The following is a 25,770-nucleotide window of genomic DNA, read 5'->3' on the forward strand; positions in this document are numbered from 1 at the left end:
ACGCTCAATTGTGCTTGTACCTGAGTGCGCTACAATGTACACTGTACAATCTCTCTTTAATTGGTAGCTTTGTTAAATCAAGTATTTCGCAGATCTGGACTTGGTTGTTTTCTAATCATATTACTAATTGTAAAATATATATAAACCATAATTATACGATTATATATATTGTGCCATTGCTGACAACAAGATTAATATTGTTATTTATAAAAGATGGTTATGGACTAGCTAGCTTGTTAAGGTTAAAATTTACAAATTTACTAATATTATTCTTAATTAAAAAAATTCAGCTTTCCACAAATACTATAATGAATTTTGCAGCTAACACATAACAAATGTTTATAATATGTTTGAACATAAATTTATTGGTTGAAATGTCTGGATAAAAAAAATTGTGATTTTTGGTGCTTTAAATATTTAATAAACTGCTCCCGTTATTTTTGATTTGTTTATTTGAAAGATAAATAGAAAAAAGAATTATACTGAAAGATTCAAAAATCAATGTTAAAGTGACTGTAAGCGTAATTTCAAGTAAACCTCCATACAACGGTACCCTTTAAACCTTTTACTGTTCATTGAGGACAGAGATCTACCTGAGTTTATATCTTAAATATAGTTCAAATTTCCGTAAATCGGGAGTGTAGGCTAGTGTACTGTGTGAAGTGAAGTGAACCCAGTTGACTTTACTTGTGTCCTGGGATAAAGCTAAATATTTTCCAAAAATTTAAAAGTAAATATTTATTTTATTCGAATTGTAGAAAGTAAATATTAATTTTTCTTTAATATAAAATAACTTGAAAAAAAGTATCAACAATAGAAGCGTTTTTGTAGAAAATATGTCCGGCATCCTTGATCTGTTAAAAGTTTAAAGGATGCTGAAGATAATCGCGCACACCACTCTACAATTAGATGCTCACTTGAAATTACGCCTACAGTCCCTTTCAAATACTGGATAAGATTTAAAGACTCTTTGCAGTTCAGCTCGATAGAAAAATCTTGTGCTCCAATATATCTTAATCTGTGATATCAAACAACTTAATAAATTATAAAAGAAGACATTCTAAAATATTCACCAACTGTCATGTTTCGTGGGACACCCTGTAGATAGAATATGCGTCCTAGATTAAACCAAGAACATGAAATGAAAGATTAATGTAGAAGAGCACGAAATGCCAACTAGTCTAATCTTATTGATATTTAAACTAAAAATGGAATAAATTGAAATTCAGAATAATTGAAAAATGTAAAAAACATGCTCTCCAATCAAGGATACAGCTACAGGGACTAAGAATACGGATTCAGTAATCAATAATAAAGATACGGAAACAGGAACCAAGAATACGGATATACAGGGTTTCTCAATAAACATGGGAATTCAGTGACGAATTCGATATCGTCTTTTTTTTAAATTGGAATTATAATACCTGATCTCAAAAGCCATAGTATTATTCGATATCGTCTTTTTTATAAATTGGCATTGTAATACCTGATTTCAAAAGCCATAGTATTATTATGTCTGCTAGAGTTTATTTTATGAAAACGATAAAGGGCTGTAAAGATATGTCTTTAATGTCTCCGCAAGATGAACAGTTAAGACGGACAAGTTTACTCTGTTTTTATCATAGAGAATAGAATATATATTAGAGGGGAATTTAGAGAATCTCTCGGTATGAATTTTTTCAGTCCCTTTCAGCCTGGAAGGGAGTTAAAAGTGTACAAATCATGTAAATGTTCACAAATTATATGCAGTAGAGTACATTAATACAGTATGTTCCCTAAACTATTCATTTCAATTTCGAAATTTTTAAAGCTTTTAAATAAACTTTATAATGAATTAGGTGAATAAAAAAACATCATTTGATTTATAGTTTTAACGGCAAAATCATCGTTTGTAAAGTGAAAGGCATTAAGTCTATGTGAAATGATCATTGGTCAATTATGAAACCAGCCTATTTCATAATTTGGTTTTCTTTCCACATTAATTTTAGATTTTCTATAAAATGATATTCCAGGGCCCAAAAGGTTATATAGCATAAATATGTGAAGTACACCTGCAGTATGGAAACAGTACAACAAAATGGCCGTTTTACACTTTTTTCTAGTAAATTCCCCTCTAATATATATTCTATTCTCTTTGGTTTGTATACTGCAAAGACGGTAGAATAGTAGAAGATAGGGCATTAGGAATTTATCCGAATAGTGTGTACGCTCTGTACACTCTTAAATGACGTCATTGGCTGCAGTATTGGTTTTAAATTCAAACAATTAACATTGAAACTCTAGTATCAAATAAATTAATCATTGTGGGTCTAAAAAAGGTGGTAAAATAACGACACGGTTATATACTTCTAAATTTGTTTTAACAGTTATAGGATAGGATGCTCTCCTGATAAAATAAAGAAATCTAAAATTGTGATTTTGTTACGCATTTCATTTGTATGAAAAATACCACATATTTTGAAACAAAATTTGTTAGAATGTCATTATGTTTAGTTTTGTCTAGTCTAAAGCAGAATGTTAGGCCAGTAACGTTAGCAAGGCCCGAAAAAACCTAGGTTTTAAGCAGCCAAATTTTTTAAACCAATTACATCGCAGTCTGTTTTAAGATAAAGTTTATCTAAAAAGATAATAAAGTTATGCATTTCTAACGACACATTACCTAAAATACGCAAGGTTTTGGTGATGAAAATGCTTTAAAAGTTCTAAAATCTTTTTAAATAATAGAAAAGACGACATTCTATGGCTTCTTATTCAACCCAATTGAGGCGTCTGGTTTTGCGTATAAATCCAAATGCCTACTCTTTATATTACAAAGCTCTTTGGTATACTGTAATTTTCTGTTTTACTAAGTACAACCGTGTGCAGTCAAAACATGGACAAAAAAATTGTAAACATAGCAGACGAAATTCATACTTACTATAGCTTTCACAGTAGGTATCACTATACTTTATCAAAGAATTATCTAAAAAGACGATATCGAATTCCCATTTTTATTGGTACAACATTAACGAGCCAAGAAAACAGATACAGAAACCAAGAATACGGATTCAGTAATTAGTAGTAAAGATACAGGAACCAAAAATACAGTTACAGAAACAGGAACCAAGAAACCAGATACAGGAACCAAGAATACGGATTCAGTAATCAATAGTAAAGATACGGGAACCAAAAATACAGCTACAGAAACAGGAACCAGGAAAACAGATACAGAAACCAAGGTTACTTGTACTGATTCAAAAATAAGAATACGGATTTAGTGATCAATAATACAGATACCTTATACAGGAACCAAGAATACAGCTGCAGGAACAAAATATGCATATACAGGAACGCATTGGATACAGATATAGGAACCCAGGATATAGACAAAAGTATCGGAACCAAGGATTTTTTTTTAAACCTTTACTTAAAGTAGAAGTACCCAGGATACAATCCTGTAAAAAGGACAGAGTTTGCTCGAAAAAGCACATCCCGATCGTTAGTGCTTTGGTCAGCACCTCCCGGCTTATCATGGCTAACAACTGGCTTAATCAAAGAAACACTTAGAAAACTATCAATACTTTCTAAAATGATCATCCTAGGTTACATATGGTCTCGAGCATAAATGGAAATTAAGATTGCAGAACTAAGCCAGTTAAAAAATTAACTATTATTCTAATGAGTTACAAGTTTAAACACTCCAAATTAAAAATACTTGATTTCGAAACAAAAAAGCTTTAAAATCCAGTCAAGTGATGGTGGAAAAGTTTGCTGGAGTGATGACAAAGAGACCGGGCTGGAACGGATTCACCTGTGCAAAAATTTGTTTAATAACATATTAATATTGCGGAATGTGCCTTTCATACATATACGCTTGAACCAAAAATATAGATAAAGACAAAAGAACCAAGAATACAGATACAGGAACCATGTATGCTGATACAGGAACCATGTATGCAGATACAGGAACCAAGTATGCAGATACAGGAACCATGTTTGCAGATACAGGAACCAAGTATGCAGATACAGGAACCATGTATGCAGATACAGGAACCAAGTATGCAGATACAGGAACCATGTATGCAGATACAGGAACCATGTATGCAGATACAGGAACCAAGTATGCAGATATAGAGACCAAAAATACATATACAGGAACCAAGAATACACATACAGGAACAAATTATACAGATACAGGAACCAAGAATACAAATACAGGAACCAAGTATGCAGACAAAGGAACCAAGAGTACAGATGCAGGAACCAAGTATGCAGATACAGGAACCGAAAATACAGATACAGGAACCAAGAATACAAATACAGTAACCAAGAATACAGATGCAGGAATCAAAAGTACAGATACAGGAACCAAATAAACAGATAATGGAACCAAAACTACAGATACAGGAATGAACAATAAAGATACAGGAACCCAGAATACAAATACAGGAACCAAGAAAGCAGATTCAGGAACCAAGAATACAGACACAGGAACCAAGAATACAGATACATGAACCAAGAATAAACCCACAGGAACCGAGGATAAAGTGTAGGAACCGAGGATATTACGGAACCATGAGTGGACTAAACTCCGCTCCTCTCCATCCATAGATCGATTCTCGGACACTTGTAGAGTTCAGTTCTCCGTACTCAGTCTTCACCAGCTAAAGGATATCCGTATACATGAATTCTAGTCCCTGCAAACATTAATTCAGTAGGACCCATACAACTGCGGAATAAGACGGCTTTTAAGCAATCTTATGTGTATTTGATGTTGTTAGATTAGACTTGGAATAGTTTCAACAGTAGTTTGAAAATCAACTTATCTAGTGAAATAGGTCTGTGTTTACTGCACAATTGCTGTGTTTCAAGTTCATTGGACTATTTAAAATCATTATTTAAGTATAAGATATTCCAAGGTTTTATGAATCTCACTGTATACCAGATATTTCTATTGAATGCCCTTGTTTACAACTTCTTTACGTTAATATCAGCAAGGGCCTTGTGTTACTTACCAATTTTTAATTACTAACTAGATCTGAGCTGGGAACTTTTGGGTATACTCCTAATCTCGATTTTTGATCTCGATATCCACTGTGGGCACTTTAATTTGAAGATCAATGCTTAACCTGTTATTCCTCATCTGGACATAGCTCCCTTCCTTTAACACCCCCCCCCCTGACTAGGTACGATTACCATGCGGGATATCGGATAAAGATTAAATTAATCTGCAGATTAACAAAAGATCGAGCTAATCAAGCATTGATCTCGCTATCCACAAAATAAGAGTTCCCAGCTCAGGTCAACCCTATTCAGACTGAAGTCTGGTTAACCCAAAATAGTCTGGGGGGTCCCTGGGACATTTTTGGAAAGCCCGTGGGCTCTTCTTTAATAATCTGCAAAAAAAATGCAAGTTGGCGAAATTTCAAATATTTATCGAATATAATGTTATTAAGCAAAAAATGTGCAAAAACAAAAAACACGGCTAATTCAAATTTTCAAAAATATTTGCAATATTTTCAAAAACTAAGTTTGTATTCGAGGAAAACTGAAACTAAGCAAATTCTCTTCAAAGGCATCTGTGCAAAAAAAATCTTTGGGAAATTTCTTCGCAAAAATTGTTTAATCTGCTTCTTTTTGTTCAAGGCTTTCTAAAGAGCTGAAAAATGTCGAAATCCAATGACCAGAAGTAGGTCTAAAGATAGATTTAGTCGGGTAAAGGTAAAATAAAGAATTCAGGCAGTATGCCTGAGGACTCAGGCAGTAGGTATAAAAGCCCCTCTTTGAGCCTAATGTAAGGGGCATGTGTTAGTTATAAAAATCAAAAAAAATTTGAACAGCCTCAGTCCAATACTTTTTGAGTTATCTCCGAAAATCCTCAGGGGGAAGTCCCAGTTACCCCCCAGCCGGAATAGGGTTAAGATTCTATTTTTCTGAAACCTCGTTAAAGCCTCAAGATTTCTGTCTTGGTTTACATAAAAGAATATTGGACTTTGTGTGAGGTAATATTCAATAGATTGAACTGCGGCGACAAATATGATAGTTACGCCAAAAGAAATAGAAAATATTATTTTCAAAATATTTCATAAAAACTCTCAAAATTGGTGTGAAACTTCTTCTGTATTTTTTAGAGTACATAATAATAGCTTCATCATGGCTATGAGAGTACTGAAAAACAAGAAGAGGGACAGATGGACTCAGAAACTTGGAGAGATTTTTCAGGTTTTCACAACATTTCTCATTTTTTTCATTCTCTTATTAACCTATCTCCTCATTTTACTTTTTCTTTTAATTCTTTATTTTGTTCATCCTCTTATTAAACTTTCTCTTTTCATTTTCTTTCTCATCTGAATCCTCCTTATTCACTTAATAAATTGAAGTTTCTCTCCTCCTCGTTCATTACCTTTACTATATCTCCTCTTCATTTTCTTTATTTTTTTCATTCTTTATTTTTTCATTCTTTATTTTTTTCATTTTCTTTTCACTTTATCCTTTTCATTATCTTTTACATCTTTTATTTTTTTCTTCTTTTTTCTTCTTCTTTCTCTTTATTCTTTTCATTCTATAAATATTAGAAGTATACATATCTAATTATATAGATATTGTTATACGCATTTAAGTATATAGATATTAGAAGTATACGCATCTAAGTATATAGATTTTAGAAGTATACACATCTAAGTACATATATATTATAAGTATACGCATCTGAGTATATAGATATTAGAAGTATAGCATCTAAGTATATAGATATTAGAAATATACGCATCGAAGCATAAACAATTGAAGTATACGTATCGAAGCAAAAACAATAGAAGTATACGCAACTAAGTGAAAATAATATAAGTTTTTAATTATAAATAATAGAAGTATCTAAGTCTAACTAAAAATCTACTTTGATAAGTCTGAGTATGAATATTAGTATACTATGTATTAACTATTAGAAGTATGAAAGTATGAATATTAGAAGTATCTAATCTAGTATAGGTAGCGTTTTTCTTTAATTTCTCAGGATCCGTATTCTTTATCATATTCCTTGTATAATTCAGTATTTAACAGGAATTAAGATCTTATTCCACTATTTTAAGTTTTAAACTTTCCACAACTTCAATTAAAACTATTCAAACAAAATTAGGATCTTTTAGGACATTTTCTGGGTTTAGAATATTCAAATATCTTACTGGTTTGATATTTTTAAATATTAGATACTTTACTGCTGTTAACCTATTTTTGCCTATTTTCCTCAATTGACGAACTTCATTTGTTTTTAGCTAAAATAAAGTAATAAAATAAATGGAAAGCTACTCATTCCAAATCCCCCCCCCCCTCCCATCCTAACCCAGTTATTGCTAGTGTAAAATATGGTTTCTTTCAAAAATATTTATAACATTGTAAAATTCGCAATTTTCAGTTCGGGTCTAATTTTTAAGAATAATTCATTTAAATTTTCTAGTTCTTTTCTTTTTAGCATATTCTAAAGTTTTAAATATATGCTGTTCAGTTGAAACATTGAGCCATTGAAAAACAACTTTTCCTTAAAAATTAGGCTAGAACTACTGAAAATTGCAAATTTTCTCATTTTAATTTTGCGAATTTTCTGTGATTCTGTGATTCGATGTGAGTGAAAAAAAGGGTTCGTGGATTTTTTTTTCGGCCAGAGAGTACCAAAAAATTTAAAATTTTCAAAAATTTTGAGAAAAAAAAACAACATAAAGGAGAGTTGCACAAAAATGGTACAATTTTCCACCAGGCGCCGCTAATCCCATTTTTTTACTCACTCTGTAAATTTATATTTTGAGTTGAAACTATATATCTTGAAGTATTGTCGAGAAATAGAACACACTGTATCTGTTTTAACATTATGTTTCTAACAACAAAGTATCTTCTGACAGCCCTAACAATTCTTTATGTTTCTTTTGTATTACATTTTTACAATGCTTATTACATTACTATACGCTCTCAGACACCAACAATAGATCAATTTACGATTATCAAAAATTAAACTTTCAATGTAAAATTAAAAATAATACTTTTTAGCTTTTTTTTAGGATATGGATAAAGAGCAGAAAGGATATATTAAGCTTGATAAAATGGCGGAAATATATAGAATATATAAGGTAGGAGACATTACTTTATACATGTAAATATTATATATACATACATATATATTTATATGAATATAAATATATATAAACATATTATATATAAATGGTAAGATTGATTATTTTTTAAGCTTAGAATTTGGGTTTATTTAATCTGAGTTAATCTGAGATACTACTGACGGCACATAGTTTAATTTTTTTAAACAAAACTAACCCTGTGGCCAAACCAATTCCTAGACAAAACTTTCCGAATCCTGTTAGATGTTTTGACGAAATTATAATATTACACCTCGTATTTCCAGCTATTTGTTACCAAATAGCTGGGAAAAAATTTGACATTTTAAATCAAAGAAATGTGAGAATACTAGTTCTTTTTAGATTCAAAACTTTGTCATAACTCAAAGCATTGCATTGTTTTGTATGGTCTGTCCGAGATAGGATTTTACCCCCCCCCCTGAATACGCCTCTGATCTGATTGCTTACCTAACCATCTTTTTTATAATCCCTACACCATTGAAGCCTACAGTTATGGTTTTAAATTTCAAACGTTTTCACCATCAGGTTGAAAAGTTTAAAACATTTGAGTTTAAGGCAAGTTCTTATGTTTTTTGGAACTTAGACTAGAAACAAAGAATTGATATAATTTATCCTAAAACTATGAGACCAAACTTAATTATATTCATTACATAATTCTACTGCAGTGGGATTCATCTTCTTCTTATTATCCTCGTAGATGTTTATTCTTCCCTTAATTTCATCTATAAATGTCTACGTAACCGGGCAATGTCCATGAAATCTCAAAAAATCGGGTAAACTTGGCAAAAAATAGGACCTTCTGCTCCGAAACCGTTATATTCCATCCATTCATGTTAGCTCTAGACTTCAATGGTTTGTAACACACTTCTTGCCTCGCACAAAACCAGAATGCAGTATTTTTAATTTTTTGTTACAATTCTACAGATAAGTATTGAGGTTAAAAAACAATGCCGGAAATTTAAGAGAGTATCTTCGAACGAAACTCCGGAGTTTCCTTTTTTGGGTTTATAAATTTGCGTGGATTTTTATTTAAGAAATCTGAAAACAAAAAGGAAATGTAAACGCTTGAAAAAATTATGTAAAAAAACTGCCTGTCCCCCATTCTTGAAATCGGGTTTCCGATACTCGATTCCATTACGATACTTAAGATGTATCTTTAAGTCATTTTGAATGTGAATTAAAAAAGTTCAGAATGTTTACGACCCTTAAAAAGAAATTTTTTATTGTACAGTTTTATAAAGAAATTGAATCAAATGTTCTAATCCATATATCTTGACCGACTATGCATGGTATTTGAGCTGAAACTGCAGTATTGTAGAGAAGAACTTTAGGATTCATTTGATATCAATGAGACATTTATACGATGTACAATTTTTAAATAAGTGCGTAAAGTCATTAATAATATTTCACCAGTTGTTTCAGCCAGCGGAAGAAAGTTTTTTACAATTATTTAATAACCCGGACAAAACATGTAAAAAAATATTTTACAGATTAATTTGCTAGGAACTTATTTCTGAAATGAAACTATCGATGTAAACCATAGAGAATAGTAGAATCGATTATTTCATTATTAATATTACCTTTCCTCTTTCACAATTAAAATTTAAAAAAACCTCCAACAAGCGACCCTAGCTGAAAGAATTTTCATAAACCTTCAAGATTTTATAATGAATTTTAATAACTTCTTTTCAATGATATAGGTATAAAAGGCTTGTATTTTTAAAATTCAGTGATGGTGATGGACCAAACCTCTGTAGAGTAAAAAAGTAGATGTTAGTTCCACATTTATTGAAAATATATTTCGGTCTGGGTTGACCCTCGTCAGTTCTTGAGATTGTTTCTTCACAAAGATTTAAAACATTTTGTATTTGTATTTTGTACTTTCTTTTACTTTAAAACATGCATAGACTGCAAGTATGATATTATTATTTCTATATTTGTTTTTATATGATTCATGCATAGCTTTGAAAAATCGCCCAATCTGTTTTTATGTCAATAACACAAAAATGTTAATAACACCCTCAAGCAATTTTCTTCAAAGTCAATATTTTACAGTTGGTCCCAGAAACCATGAAATTTGAATTCAGTTTATAAAGAAATTAAGTCTTGCAACAAACTCTGATTGTCTAATCTCAATATCTCTTTGTAACCCAAAAGAGCAGACTTTAGATATTTTAGGCTAAGAATTCTGCTTTATCAAATAATATTAGTTTGAAATATCTAAGGCTTACACCATCAGGTTGCAAAGAATAGAAAATTATAGCTTTTTGCAAAAATTCAAGTCCTTTGTCTGGCTGAATTTATACTCATCTAACGTTTTGTTATTTCAAATCATCTTTTTTAGTTCCATTTGCCAATGTAATACTTAGAAACATTTTTTCTATTTATTCTAATCATAACAAAATTTAAAGAGGTCTTTTTTCTTTGATTGGTGCTGTTAATGGCTTACAAAGAAAATAAGAAAGGACGCCGGGTCTATAAAGATGACTTTCAGACCAAAACTCCAATAAACATTAAACACTGCAATTGTGCAGTACAGTACATTTAATAAGTTACAAGTAAAACTATTTGGTTTGTAAAATACACTAATATATAGTATTGATTTATGCAGTCTTCCTATTCCATAGTTTTGTGGTTCTCGCGTCATAGTTCTAGATTAGAAAAAATACAGTGAATGAATATTATGCAGTGCACTATAAGCCTTTCATGCCCTTTCTTTACTAGACCTTAAAGCATATTTTCTTCTGTCAAATTATTGCAAAATGTTTCATAGTCTTGTACGAACAATAAATCTTTATGAGTTGAGACAGGGGATCGTTTGGGGGTTTTAGACAACTCGGTTCAATCTTATACAGTGAGAACCAGACAAGTAGGTAGACGACATTATCGCAATAATTAGGTGTATTTGATGTTGTTTTTCAAGACACTGGTTATCACTGTAGTTGGTGGAAGGTATAACCAAACATCGAGAAATATTGCCGTATGACGGTATGGATATGGAAGGTATAACCAAACATCGAGAAATATTGCCGTATGTCGGTATGGATATGGAAGGTTTAACCAAACATCGAGAAATATTGCCGTATGACGGTATGGATATGGAAGGTTGAACCAAACATCGGGAAATATTGCCGTATATGACGGTATGGATATGGAAGGTTGAACCAAACATCGAGAAATATTACCGAATATGACGGTATGGATATGGAAGGTATAACCAAACATCGAGAAATATTGCCGTATGTCGGTATGGATGTGGAAGGTATAACCAAACATCGAGAAATATTGCCGTATGTCGGTATGGATGTGGAAGGTATAACCAAACATCGAGAAATATTGCCGTATGACGGTATGGATATTTAAGGTTGAACCAAACATCGAGAAATATTGCCGTATGACGGTATGGATATGGAAGGTTGAACCAAACATCGAGAAATATTGCCGTATATGACGGTATGGATATGAGAGGTTGAACAAACATCGAGAAATATTGCCGTATATGACGGTATGGATATGGAAGGTTGAACCAAACATCGAGAAATATTGCCATATGACGGTATGGATATGGAAGGTATAACCAAACATCGAGAAATATTGCCGTATGACGGTATGGATATTGAAGGTTGAACCAAACATTGAGAAATATTGCCGTATGATGGTATGGATGTGGAAGGTTGAACCAAACATCGAGAAATATTGCCATATGATGATATGGATATGGAAGGTTGAACCAAACATCGAGAAATATTGCCGTATGATGGTATGGATATGGAAGGTTGAACCAAACATCTAGAAATATTGCCGTATGATGGTATGGATATGGAAGGTTGAACCAAACATCTAGAAATATTGCCGTATGTCGGTATGGATATGGAAGGTTGAACCAAACATTGAGAAATGTTGCCGTATGACGGTATGGATATTGAAGGTTGAACCAAACATTGAGAAATATTGCCGTATGACGGTATGGATATGGAAGGTATAACCAAACATCGAGAAATATTGCCGTATGACGGTATGAATGCCAAATTTTCAGAAGTTTCAACCAACAAATCGTAAAAACTATATTTATATTTTTTTAATAAATGAATGTCTTCGATTTTACATCATTTAAGATTAGATGCTACATAGATATATTCTAAGTGGAGTTTTTAAAGTTTGTAAAAGAAAGTTCTTACATAGACTTTATATTCAAAACTCAATTCAACTTTGAGAATTTAAAGCGTATGCTCGATCAATAGCAAAGTAATATCGGAAGACCAAAGGCAAAGCTGCAGAATAAATCAATTATTTAACCTACGTAATTCTAAAAGCATGAATAAGCTTATAACTCGCGAAGAAAGGACCGGGATCTTAATATACTTTCTGATATCTTTTATAGAAGAATTAGAAACAAAGTTTAAACATAACATAAAGACAAACAGATTTCTAACGGCCGGTACATTTTAGTTTTCTTCTAATATAGTTTTCAATAAAACTCGAAGAATTTATTAGATTAAAATAATTCTCTTTCTATACTCCAGAGCTAAAATTACAGTACAATATTCCTAACCATGGACACATATTTAACTGAATAATGAACTCAAGACCATTGAAACCTTTATAAAACTTTTCCTTCGTTGAACAGGAATAAACCTCTAAAGTACAAACAAACTTACCTCAGCTGTACTCAAGTACAGAGGATTTTACATCTAAAGTTAAAACCTTTATGTTTTGAATCTCGGGATTAAGTATTCATCTCGAGTTCATCTAGGTTATAGACAGACCTGCGGATCAGAGGCATATTCAGGGGGGGTCTATGGGGGCTAAGCCCCCCCAGGACCAGTGAAATCTATTGATTTTAGAGGGGTTTTCAGGCCCCAACGGGTCCTGAGCCCCCCCCCCCCTTGAAAAGAGAAAAAAATTTAAGCCCCCCCTGGACAAATTCCTGAATACGCCCCTGCTACGGATTAATTTGATTTCTCTTCGAGATCCCTTGATTGTTATACCCTCATGCAGGGACAACTTTAATTGAGGGATCAAGCATTCATTCTCAAAAATTGTGCCCACATTGGATATCGAGATTAAGCGTTCAAGATCAACAATATCCACACAAAAAGTTCCAATCTCTATCTTATAGGAATTATAACTCATCAAAACTCCGATCAAACGACATAAAGGAAATCTATTAAAAAAGGTTTGAAAAACTGTGGATTTATCTGCCTGACAAACTGTGGTTTTAACATAACATGTTTCTTTGTCACCTTACTAAAGTTTAGCGGACTGGTATTAAGGCCGAATTCCCCTGTTATATATTCATAAAATATATTCTTGGGTTTAATTATAGTCAGGGTTGGCAGGCATAAACACGATAAGTAAATAGGGAAACTAAATTAGCTAGGAAAACATTATTTAACAAGAAGGTGGCAGAAAAATATAGTAAATATTAAAGAAGAAGGGGGCAGGAAATATAGTGAATATTAAACAAGAAGGTGGCAGGAAATATAGTAAATATTAAATAAGAAGGTGACAGGAAATATAGTGAATATTAAATAAGAAGGTGGCAGGAAATATAGTGAATATTAAACAAGAAGGGGACAGGAAATATATTAAATATTAGACAAGAAGGGGCATAAAATATAGTAAATATTAAACAAGAAGATGGCAGGAAATATAGTAAATATTAAACAAGAAGATGGCAGGAAATATAGTAAATATTAAACAAGAAGGTGGCAAGAAAAATATAGTGAATATTAAACAAGAAGGGGGTAGAAAATATAGTGAATATAAAACAAGAAGGGGGTAGAAAATATAGTGAATATTAAACAAGAAGTGGGCAGGAAATATAGAAAATATTAAACAAGAAGTGGGCAGGAAACATAGAAAATATTGAACAAGAAGTGGGCAGAAAATATAGAAAATATTAAACATGAAGTGGGCAGGAAATATAGAAACTATTAAACAAGAAGTGGGCAGGAAATATAGAAAATATTAAAGAAGAAGTGGGCAGGAAATATAGAAAATATTAAACAAGAAAACAAGAAGTAGGCAGGAAATATAGAAGAGCAGAAGCAAACATCTCATATCAATCATATTTTTTGGTATACTAGCTTTTTTATATTTACGCAAAAAAACAGTGTCCCAAACTTCCATTTTTTAAACATAGAATGTACTTAACCTAAAATTTTCACTCGGGGGTTTTGAATGGCAAAAAAAATGATAAAAACTAAATAATAATCATTTTGAACAAATTTTTGTTATGTTTTTCAGTGCTAGAAATTTCAGAATATCAATATATATAAACTTTCTTTTGATAATTGATTTGTTTGCGAGTTTGGTTTTATAAACTAAATGAATACAAACAAATATAATATATATGTTTGCATACAATACAATGTATTGGTAAATCAATAAATCTTTGAGTTGATTTCTTCCATATTTATTTGTTATTGTGCATCAGTGTAACCGGCAATGCAGACATATTTCTTTACAAAAGAAATAATTCTTAAAACAGCCTTCCTCCAATAACAAAAAAAAACTGTATTACTAATAACAATTATGATATATAAGTAACCTGCCAGGACAAGTCAAGAAATATATAGACCAGGAACCGCCATATCTAATGCGTCAAATTTGTGTACTGCAGTGGGAGGCGATCAAAACAAAGAATTCAGGGGCAAAAAGCCATAGCAACAGCTAGCTGGGTCAGCTGGTATCTGGCTAGGAGACAGAGAGTCACAGAGATGTGTTGTTGCTAGCAGGGTTAGGGGGAGACTGAAAGCAGGGTTAGGGGGAGACTGATTTTATTTTGGGGAGCACTGTATATTTATGAGAAGTTGTCTTCATTTACCATTTTTTTTGGGGAGCTCTGTATATTTATGAGAAATTGTCTTCATTTACCATTTTTTTTGGGGAGCACTGTATAAAGTGAAAATGATATTTTCTTATTAAAACTTCCCAGTTAACATTGAATTTGATATTATCTAATAATTGTGAAATTTCTATAATTTGCTACTTAACTATAAATACTCATTTTAGATTGAAATTAATATTATCTACAAAGTGCAACCATTTTTTGAATTTTTTTTAGGAAATCTTTTTTCAAATTTTTTGTGTAGTAAACAAGTAAACAAAGTAAAGAAGTAAACAAGTAAACAAGTAAACAAGTAAACAAGTAAACAAGTAAACAAATTATTATCATTATTATTATCGTTCCTGTATATTTGAGGTCGATTTTGAGGAGAATTCCGCCAAGAAGTTGCTGGATGCCAACGGGAACATTACAAAAGATAAATTTATTCAGGAAATGTTTTCAACAAAATCGTTGGTTCAAATGAAGAATGGTTTTTATTCATAAAAAGGACTTTCCAGGGGTGTTTATTTTATTACAATCGAAGTTTAAACATGTTTTTATTGTGATCAAGGTCTCAAACTGAAATATCGGGAGAGAAATAAAATATTATTTAGCCAGTCAATTACAGGTCAAATCTGTGGAATATTACTGGTGCAATTATTTGACCTCGAAGCTCCTCTAGTTTTGATTTAATTCATTAATATGAGAAAAGCATTGAACTTGCAGTTATCTACATATAAGTAAAAAATTAAATTATTTTTGTTCTTCTCATTAAGAGGAGTTATAATTGTAAACATAGAAGATTTCAATTTAATTTAGCGGCTGTTGTTCAAATTTAAGATTTCAATTTAATTTAGCGGCTATTGTTCAAATTTAAGATTTCAATTTAATTTACTCGCTGTTGTTCAAATTTTTCTCGACAGGAAAGTTGACTCGAAAATTCCCGTACAGTCCCTTAATGGAAGTATAGAATGATCCTAGGATCCAGGTAAAGGAAGATAAAGTTTGATTTTATACTCTAGGATTTACATCAAACCTTGAGCCACCTTTCTCGGTTTTATGACAGGCAATAAACACAATCCATAATATATATATATATATATATATATTCACATTACACAGCCACATATATATTAACTAAAGCAATAAAGCTAAAATATACTCTTTTCTTCTTTGGATATTTTACGAATACTATCCAAGGGGACTAGTTTAAGCTATTCAAAGACCCTTTATATTTTCTTTTTTGGCTCAAACTGATCCCATTAAAATCTCCATGAAGATTTACCATCTTTTGTCTCTTCCCAGTTTTTTCTCATAACTGTGATTTAAAGGTCTCACGCTCTTAAGCAAAAATATTTAAGAATTTTGCCAATTACTTCTTCAAAACCAACGCTAACAATAAGTTCTTTATAGTGCTAAAAAGTTCATGTAAAGAACTGCTGGAAAGCTAAGTGAATTAGAGCGGTAAAGTCGACCCTGTATTTTGCCAATTACTTCTTCAAAACCAACGCTGACAACAAGTGCTTTATAGTGCTAAAAAGTTCATGTAAAGAACTGCTGGAAAGCTAAGTGAATTAGAGCGGTAAAGTCGACCCTGTATTAAAAATTCGTCAGATTTTTTATAAACAGGCTGATTCTGAATAAGTTGCCAAAAGATACAATGGATTAATTTTAAACATAGGTATTCTAGAATGTTTTATATATAATAGTATTTCCTTTTAGAGTAAATATGGTAAAAAAATAAGAAAGATCTTTCAGTGCAGGTTCTAAGTACAGATATTTTATCAGTAATTTAGTTCTATATTTTATATTCTGCTATGAATAGTATTTTATAATGAGAACTTCAGGTTTTTTGTTTAAATGTAAAAATTAATATTGATTTCAACTGGAGATCAATTCTTAATCATAAAGTTTCCTTGTTTCCCCTCTTTAAAAAAACACTATAAGAATAACATTGTTTTATTTATAATTATAGCAAAGGTTTGGGTTTCTCTCCTCCTCATACTAGGACATGAAAAATATATAATGCTACTGGTTCAAACTTTACTAAACATATAATGCTACTGGTTCAAACTTTACTAAACATATAATGCTACTGGTTCAAACTTTACTAAACATGTAATGCTACTGGTTCAAACTTTACTAAACATTTAATGCTACTGGTTCAAACTTTACTAAACATATAATGCTACAGGTTCAAACTTTACTAAACAAGTAATGCTACAGGTTCAAACTTTACTAAAAATATAATGCTACTGGTTCAAACTTTACTAAACATATGATGCTACTGGTTCAAACTTTATTAAACATATAATGGTACTGGTTCAAACTTTACTAAACATATAATGCTACTGGTTCAAACTTTACTGAACATATAATGCTACTGGTTCAAACTTTACTAAACATATAATGCTACTGGTTCAAACTTTACCAAACATATGATGCTACTAGTTCAAACTTTATTAAACATATAATGCTACTGGTTCAAACGTTACTTAACACATAATGCTACTGGTTAAAACTTTATTAAACATATAATGCTACTGGTTCAAACTTTACTAAACATATAATGCAACTGCTTCAAATTTAACATTGACATATTATGTGCATAGTAGCAACTGTAAAATGATAATGGTTTTATAATTTCGTGTTTTAATATTTATAAAATAGTATTTGAGAATGCTCAGTTATTTATAAATGGAAATAAATATTTAAAATTATATATTAACGGAAAAGTTTCAATAGACTTTAAAGGACTCAGAATGCGAACTGTCTGTTTTTGTTGAAAAAATTAATAACATTCTTAGAATTTTATTTCTGTGTATATATCTTGAAATAAACAAAGTAACGTGTAAATACATCTGATCAGATTCAGCCCAAGTTTCTTTGGAAATTGTTCAAAATCCACAAAAAAAGAAACTCAAACATTTCAGAGAAATTCTTATCGCAAATAAAGCACCAATTCATATAAAAAGGGGTGCCCGGGAAGCCCAGTTTTTTTAAATTCAATTCAGATGAAATAGTTAACTTGAAAACGTTTAGTTTGGTTTGGAAACCAAACTGATGGATTTATCAAACAGAGATACAACCAGGTAAAATGGACAAAAATTGAACGTGAATTCAAAGAAAATGAGATTTTGCGACAAACTTAAATTTTCTGATGCCTTTATCTTTTCCACCTGATGTCGTAGACCTTTGATTATTTATATAGTAAATTATGTTAGATCAAATAGTAAATTCTGTTAGATCAAATAGTAAATTATGTTAGATCAAATAATCCAAGTTTAAAATATCAAAAGTTAAGATACAGGGTGTCCCAAAAAACATGGGAATTCAGTGACGAATTGGATATCGTCTTTGTTATGAACTAACATTTTAATACCTAATCTCTAAAGCCATAATATTATTACGTCTGCTAGATTTTATTTTATGAAAAGGGTAAAACACTATAAAGATGTGTCTATAATGTCTCCGCAAGATGTACAGTGAAGACGGACAAGTTTACTCTGTTTGTATACTGCAATTTAATTGTTTTACTAAGTACAACCGTATGCAGTCAAAACATAAACAAACAAAATGTGAACATAGCAGACGAAACTCTTACAGATTACAGCTTTCTCAGTAGGTATCACTATACTAAATCAAAGAATTATCTAAAAAGACGATATTGAATTTGTCACTGAATTCCCATGTTTATTGGGACACCCTGTAGTTTGAGTTTGCGGCACAAACTCAGTTCTTTTATAATCAATTAAAAAAAAAACATTTTATTCCAGCTTATCCATATTCTTACAGGAGAGATGAAGAGGAAGCTAGTAAACAGAAATCTGAGAATTTACAGAGAAGGATAAAATCTGCAAAATCCAGACCGAAAAAGGTTTATTTTTTTCTTCAGTCAAATACTTTTATCTTTGAAACCTAATGTTGATGTTAAATCAAGGATTCAAAGTTTGAAATATCAAATAATCATCAAATAAAGGATTTAGAATAGAACAGTATAGATTATATGATTGGTCCAAAAACAGTATAGATTATAATGGGTCCAAAAACAGTATAGATTATAATGGGTCCAAAAACAGTATAGATTATAATGGGCCCAAAAACAGTATAAATTATATGATTGGTCCAAAAACAGTATAGATTATATGATTGGTCCAAAAACAGTATAGATTATATGATTGGTCCAAAAACAGTATAGATTATATGATTGGTCCAAAAACAGTATAGATTATATGATTGTTGGTCCAAAAACAGTATAGATTATATGATTGGTCCAAAAACAGTATAGATTATAATGGGTCCAAAAACAGTATAAATTATATGATTGGTCCAAAAACAGTATAGATTATAATGGGTCCAAAAACGTCTAAGTCCGCTGAAACAAAATGGTGAATATTTTTTTTCCCTCCAACCTGGACAACCTTAAACTAATCTGTGTGCCAGGAGACAAGCAGAGGAGGTTTGTGCTCCTGCATGGGGAAGGGGGTGGAGCCGGAGGAGGACGGGGAGGATCAGGAGAAGGAGATGGATAGAATAGAAGTTGCGTTCAGGTGAAAACATCAGAACAGAAATTTCAGATAAGAAAACATATCCGGTTATTAATCCTGTATCCGGCCTATATCCTTTTTATTTATCCTGTATCCTTTATCCTGTATCATATATATCTTGTATACTTAATATCTTGTAACCTCTATCCTGTATCCTGTATCCTATGCATCATGTGTCCTATATCCTGTGTATCATGCATCCTGTATCCTAAATCCTGTATTCTGTACCCTAAATCATGCATCCTGTATCAAGTATCCTGTATCCTGTCTGCTATATTATGTATCCTATAAATGGTTTATGAGAGTTTATGAAGATTACTGACAGTAAATACTGAATTGAGTGAATATATTATATATAGAAAGATTAAAGATAGGTTGCTACACCTAACTACAATATTCCAGAGCCTTCAGTTGAAATTAAATTGGATTTTTATGAAACAATTTGAACTATTTCAACCTCTCAAAGAAATTATGCAAACGTACATTCGTAGGAATACCATATTATGCTCAATTGATTGCTCAACTCGTGGTTATCCGATGTGGCAAAATATTACAATTGAGATTAAATCTTATAAGACATCAGTGATCGCAGAAAATGTAAGATTTACATTGTTCTAATAAAACCCTCAGAAATTTATTATAATGTATTATAATATTAAATTGTATTGTATTATAATATTAAATAATGAAATTAATATGGGCAAAATACAAGGCAAAAAAATATGTATGTAAAATAAACCCCTTGGCCGATTTGCCTCTAATTTTAACTTGGGAACTCGGTAGACGTTGGGGAATGTCATTAGCTTAATATGAAATTTCAAAATTGAAATTGTTGACAGGCAAAGCTGGGTTCCTGAAGTAGTTGAAAGATAAAGTAGAACCATAAAAAACTTACAATAATCCAGAAATAAAAAATTACAAAAATAACAAAACTGTCAAAAATAGTCGTTACAGTTACTCCAGAGTTTAAGAAAACTTTAAAGTAAAATAAAGAAAAATATTCAAATATTCATCCGTGCAATGTCTGCTTAGCTTTTCTTAGCTTTGTTTTGTAGATATCAAGATCAATGCTAGATCTGGATATTTTGTTTTAATCTTCAGATTGATTTAGTCTTTATTCGATATCCTTGGTAATCTTGCACAGACAGGAGTTGCAGGGAGCCTTGCTCATGGAGGAATAACTAAAAAGAAAATATGGACAAGTTTATTTGTTTATAGATCCTCAAGTTATAAGTGCCCAGAGTGGATTGCGAGATTAAGCTACACAACACAAAAATTCCCAGCTCTGTAAGCTTTTCTTTTTAGAAACTTTGACGCAGATGGAGATGGATTCCTAGACTGGGATGAGTTTAGAAAGGTAAAAATAAATAATAATAAATATTAACTGCCAGATGCTTTCTACAAATGGATTTAATGCAAACAATCTCTTTTCGAATCTATTTTAAAAACCATTAACCTTGTATTTTCCTGACATTGATTAAACTTTAAACTCTACTAATTAAAAATACTATTTTAATTAAATAATTGTCAAAAACTCTGATATACATATTGTTATATATCACATTCGGGATAAAGTAGCCAAAAGTGTCCACATTTAACTTAGGCAATAATTATTCATATATGACTATAACTAGATTATAGTGTCATATGCAGTGCTTTTAGGATCCATCTTATTTTGATGTGGATTCAGATCTGGATCCTGGATCCATCCTGAATGGATCGGGATCTAAATCCGGATCCGTTTTTGGTTGATATTTTGCCTCTTGGATCCGGATCCTAAGCACTGGTCATATGTGTGCTTATATCAGCTTATATGGACAAAATCTCGTGAATTTGACTCCTTTGCTGGATTTAGATACACACAGTGTCCATGAATTTGCCTGGATTATTATAGAGAAGTACTCCAAATAGACTCCATTTGTAGAAGCCTTAAAAAAGTACTCCAAATAGACTCCATTTGTATAAGCCTTTAAAAAGTACTCCAAATAGACTCCATTTGTATAAGATTTTATATTTTTAATACATTCAAAACTTTTAATTTGGTGCACTTCTCATTTTGAATTAGATTAATATTTAGTCGAAAACTCATTAAATTATTTTGATTTAATTTGATACTAGATATCAAAGTTATTATAAATCAACTTATTATTGAACTTTGTTTTATTATTCAACCTTTACTAAAATTACTTATCTGTAAATTCAAAGGAGAAAGCTCACATTTCCTATGATGAAATATGAAAATAGGATATTGGTCACGCTTTCAGTTTAGAGTTAAATTTTCTTGAGATTTTAAAATGAAGGTTCGATTAAAAAAAACCCAAAGAATCTATTTTAATAAAGCAAAAAAGTATATTTATGTCTTTCCGCACTTTCCATTTATTTTATTCGTTTTTGATCTTTGCAACCTTATGGTGTAAAAAAATTGATGGTTTAAAATATATAATACTTATTTGATACTTGATCTGATACTGATCTCTTCATGCAAAAATATTCCAAAAATAAAGGAGTGACACCCCCCCCCCCCCCATTCCTATATTTGGTTTTGTGAACATTTGCATTTATATTTAATGATGGGTTTGTAGGTGACCAAGAATATGGATGAGGAACAAGCAAGAAGGATATTTGATAAATGTGACAAGGTAGAATATATTAATTCCTAATTATTTAAATGCTTTTGACATCTGAAAAATTTGTCCATAAAAATCTCAAAGATTATTTTTTTTCTAACATTTTCGGCAAAAGTTAAATTATCTATTCAAAAGCATATATATATATATATATATATATATATATATATATATATATATATATATATATATATATATATATATATATATATAGTTCACTTTTATAAGGCAACCCAGTTGTCTTGTAGTCTTATTTATCTAACAGTGGGACCGATAAAAGTGTTGAATAGGAAGACGACAGTTAACCTCAAATTTGGTTCAGGGGTGTATATTTTCTCAAAAATTCAATTTCCCCATTTTGAAAATATTTTTTCCCCCAGAGGTTATAAACACTTGTGTGACCCGAAATTTATTTTGGTGGTTTCAGTTGCTGACTTGAGGAAAATAACAACATTTTTAATTAAAAAGTTTCAAAAAGAATGAAAAGCGTTGCCTTTGATGTCAAATTTCTAATTTTTTGCCCCAAATCATAGAAAAATAATTTCATTCTAAATAATATACACCCCTGGTTTGGCTTTTTGACAGTTCAGTGAGCATAAAAACAGCAATTTTGAAGTGTCTTAAGGACATATTTCACTAATTATTTTTATTTAAATGCAATTGGTGAAGCCATTTGCTTTTTCACTTCAGCAAATAATCGAATATAAAAAAATGTCTTAATTGTCATATTTCACAGTTTTGTATTTTTACTCGTACTTTATATTGTATAGTGTTGGTGAAAGGTTATAAAACAAGTAGAAAATATAAAATGTAAACAAAACTACTGCTGTAAATCTTGTAAAATAACAGCAGGGGAAAATGTCCACTTAACCAAACATACCCGGCTCTTTCTTTTTTAAATACACAGAAACGTTTATTTTTTTAGAATACAGTTAGTCCCAGTAAACATGATAATTTCTTACTAAATAAATTTAAATAATGGTAGGTCGTCGTTGACCTGGAAACATGGCGCCATTTAGTCTATTATTTCATCGATAACTTGATCAGTCAAATGTTTAAAGAATACCGATGAGAATCTGATATCCCACTTTACAATTGGAGAGTACCTTGATATTAAGTTACTTGAAATTTTATCGATTTCAGAAATTTTTCCTGTTTGTAAAAGAGAAGATCTCGTAATATTTTGAAACATTTTGTTTGGACAGTGTATGATAGATTGTCATAAAATCCTCGAAAATTATTTTACAAAAATCTTATGGTTATCTTGATAGATGGTATCGGGTCATTCTGGTGATTCTAGTTCTAAGGAACATATGTTGGCAGTATAAGACTTAAGGCTTAAAAAAACGTTTTTGTGTATTTTTAAGTAGGTGCACAGTCCCCTTAAAACCCCCCTCCGGACCACCGTCCTGTCCTTGGGTTTAACTTTCATGTTATATACATTTTCTGATTATTCTACTGAAGATATAAACCAATGCAGAGTTCTAAAAGATATTTAATCTAAAAATTGATGCATTTTTAGGAATATTTGAGGAAAACATTGATATTCAGTTTATTCTTTGCATTTATATTGTTCGCAATTTCAACCCGAGATTATTATCTTACAGCATTTTGTTCCTTCAAAACCCCGCATTAAAGGGAATGTAATTTCAAGTGACCCTTTATGCAAAGATAGCAATTTGCGAATTACAACAGCTTACCCTTAAAAGCGTTGTCGGATCAAGTATGAATTAGATATTATTGTTAAATAGTTTTGAAAACCTTCTAGTTAAATTGTGATTTATCTACAGAAGAGACTTGCGCAATATCTTTCACATTATTTATTATTTATTATAGGAATTAAAAATTTGAGTTTGTGGCAAAGACTCAATTTTTTCACTTGCAGTATTTTTGCAACTAAGTATAATGGAGTTTTTTTTTATTAAATATATAGCGGCCACTTCTTTTATTAACAGAAACTGATTACTTTCCTTCAGAACATAATCCGAATTAGAAAATTATGTTAGAAGCGAGTAATCAGTACCATTCCTTGTGGATTTTTATTTAGCAGAACCACACCGTCATTTCTCAGTCGTGTCAGGATTTTGACAAAAAAAAATACCAAAATCTCTACAAAAAGTTCCAGTGGAAAGGAATGAAATTATTGGCAACGCTTCCCCCTCAATGTTAAATCTCCCTCCCCCCCACTCCATTTCGAAAAATATTGCAAGCTGTCCCTGCTACCATGTCTTTCTAAATAAAGTTAAAACTTTATAATTCATTTTTATTTCTATTTAGGCTGGGGACAAGAAGATAAGCTTGGAAGAATTCCGAGCTACAGCGGCTGGAAACTAACATACTCAAGCAGTGCACTGTGCAATGAAAAAATCAAACTCTAGTGTGGCTCAGTTGGAGAATTGAATAATTGAATTTTAGCGGCGCACTGACATAATTGAACCATCCTATGCAGTCCTCTTGGAAAATTGATCTTTTTAGCAACCCTAATATCTAGTAAAAAAAAATATAATCTTTAGCAGCACAATGATAGAATTTATCTCTTGCGTTGCAGTGATAGAATTGATCACTCACGATAGAATGAGAAAATTTATCTCTAACAGCCCAGTTATAGATTTGATCTCTAGCTATCCAGTGAGAGAATTGATCTCTAGAGATGCTACAGAATAATTGGTAGTGGTCTAGTGAGAGAATTGATCTCTAGAGATGCTACAGAATAATTGGTATTGGTCTAGTGAATTGATCTCTAAAGTTCCAGTGATAGATTTGATCTATAGCGGTCCAGTTTGAGAATTGATCTCTAATGGTGCAGTGAGAAAATTTATCTCTGGCGGCCCATTGAGATAATTGATCTCTAGCGGTCCAGTGAGAGAATTGATCTCTAGCGCTAAAAAGAGAAAAGATTTGTAACGGTACAGTGAGAGAATTGATCTCTAATGGTGCAGTGAGAAAATTTATCTCTGGCGGCCCATTGAGAGAATTGATATCTTGCGGCGCAGTATAAGATCAATTCTTAATCTCTAACGGTTAAGTAAGAGAATTGATCTTTAGCGGTCCAGTGAGAAAATTAATCCCTAGCGGCCAAGTGATAGAATTAATCTCTAAAGCGGCACAGTTACAAATTTGATCTCTAGCGGTCCAGTGAGAGTATTGATCTCTAGCGGTCCGGTGAGAGTATTATCTCTATTCTCTAGCGGTCCAGTGAGAGTATTGATCTCTAGCAGTCCAGTCAGAGTTTTGCTGCATAAAACAAGAATTGATCTCTAGATGGGTTACAGAGAATACCGAGAGAATTAAACCTCCGAAATTGTTCGCGTATTGGAATTAGAGAGCTGAGCATCGTTAACTTAAAAAAATCATTAACAATAAACTATAGCTAACGGCTGTAAAGAGATAAAATCGATAACTAAGGGCAAAATCGTTGACAATAATTTATTCTTGAAAAAACATAACGAAATTTTTGAAATGTACTATGGTGTGGGTGGACTAGAGATGAACAAATGACACCGCTGAACATCGAGGAACAAGCTCTGTAATTGAAACCTGAGGCCGAATTTAAAGAATTTGAGCCGCGGTTTAAATTTGCGACGCGGCTCAAATGTGGTTTGTTCCATTAAAAATTGTATTCAATGTTTTAAGATTTAAGCCGGCGC

The 25,770-nt window shown here is 31.5% G+C and overlaps 1 protein-coding gene across 1 annotated transcript; it reads left to right on the plus strand.

Annotated features, from left to right (window-relative positions):
- The first annotated feature begins 6,114 nt into the window (after positions 1-6,114).
- Positions 6,115-24,925, plus strand: LOC111710874 (calmodulin-related protein 97A). Its single transcript, XM_023485047.1, has 9 exons — positions 6,115-6,201; positions 8,028-8,096; positions 15,325-15,399; positions 17,992-18,041; positions 18,745-18,826; positions 19,393-19,499; positions 20,802-20,853; positions 22,079-22,135; positions 24,401-24,925. The coding sequence occupies exons 1-9, from the start codon at positions 6,133-6,135 to the stop codon at positions 24,455-24,457; spliced, it is 618 nt and encodes a 205-aa protein (XP_023340815.1). The 5' UTR covers positions 6,115-6,132; the 3' UTR covers positions 24,458-24,925.
- The last annotated feature ends 845 nt before the right edge of the window (positions 24,926-25,770 follow it).

Source organism: Eurytemora carolleeae, unplaced genomic scaffold, assembly GCF_000591075.1.
Source record: "Eurytemora carolleeae unplaced genomic scaffold, Eaff_2.0 scaffold1103, whole genome shotgun sequence".
Taxonomy (NCBI): Eukaryota; Metazoa; Arthropoda; class Copepoda; order Calanoida; family Temoridae; genus Eurytemora; species Eurytemora carolleeae.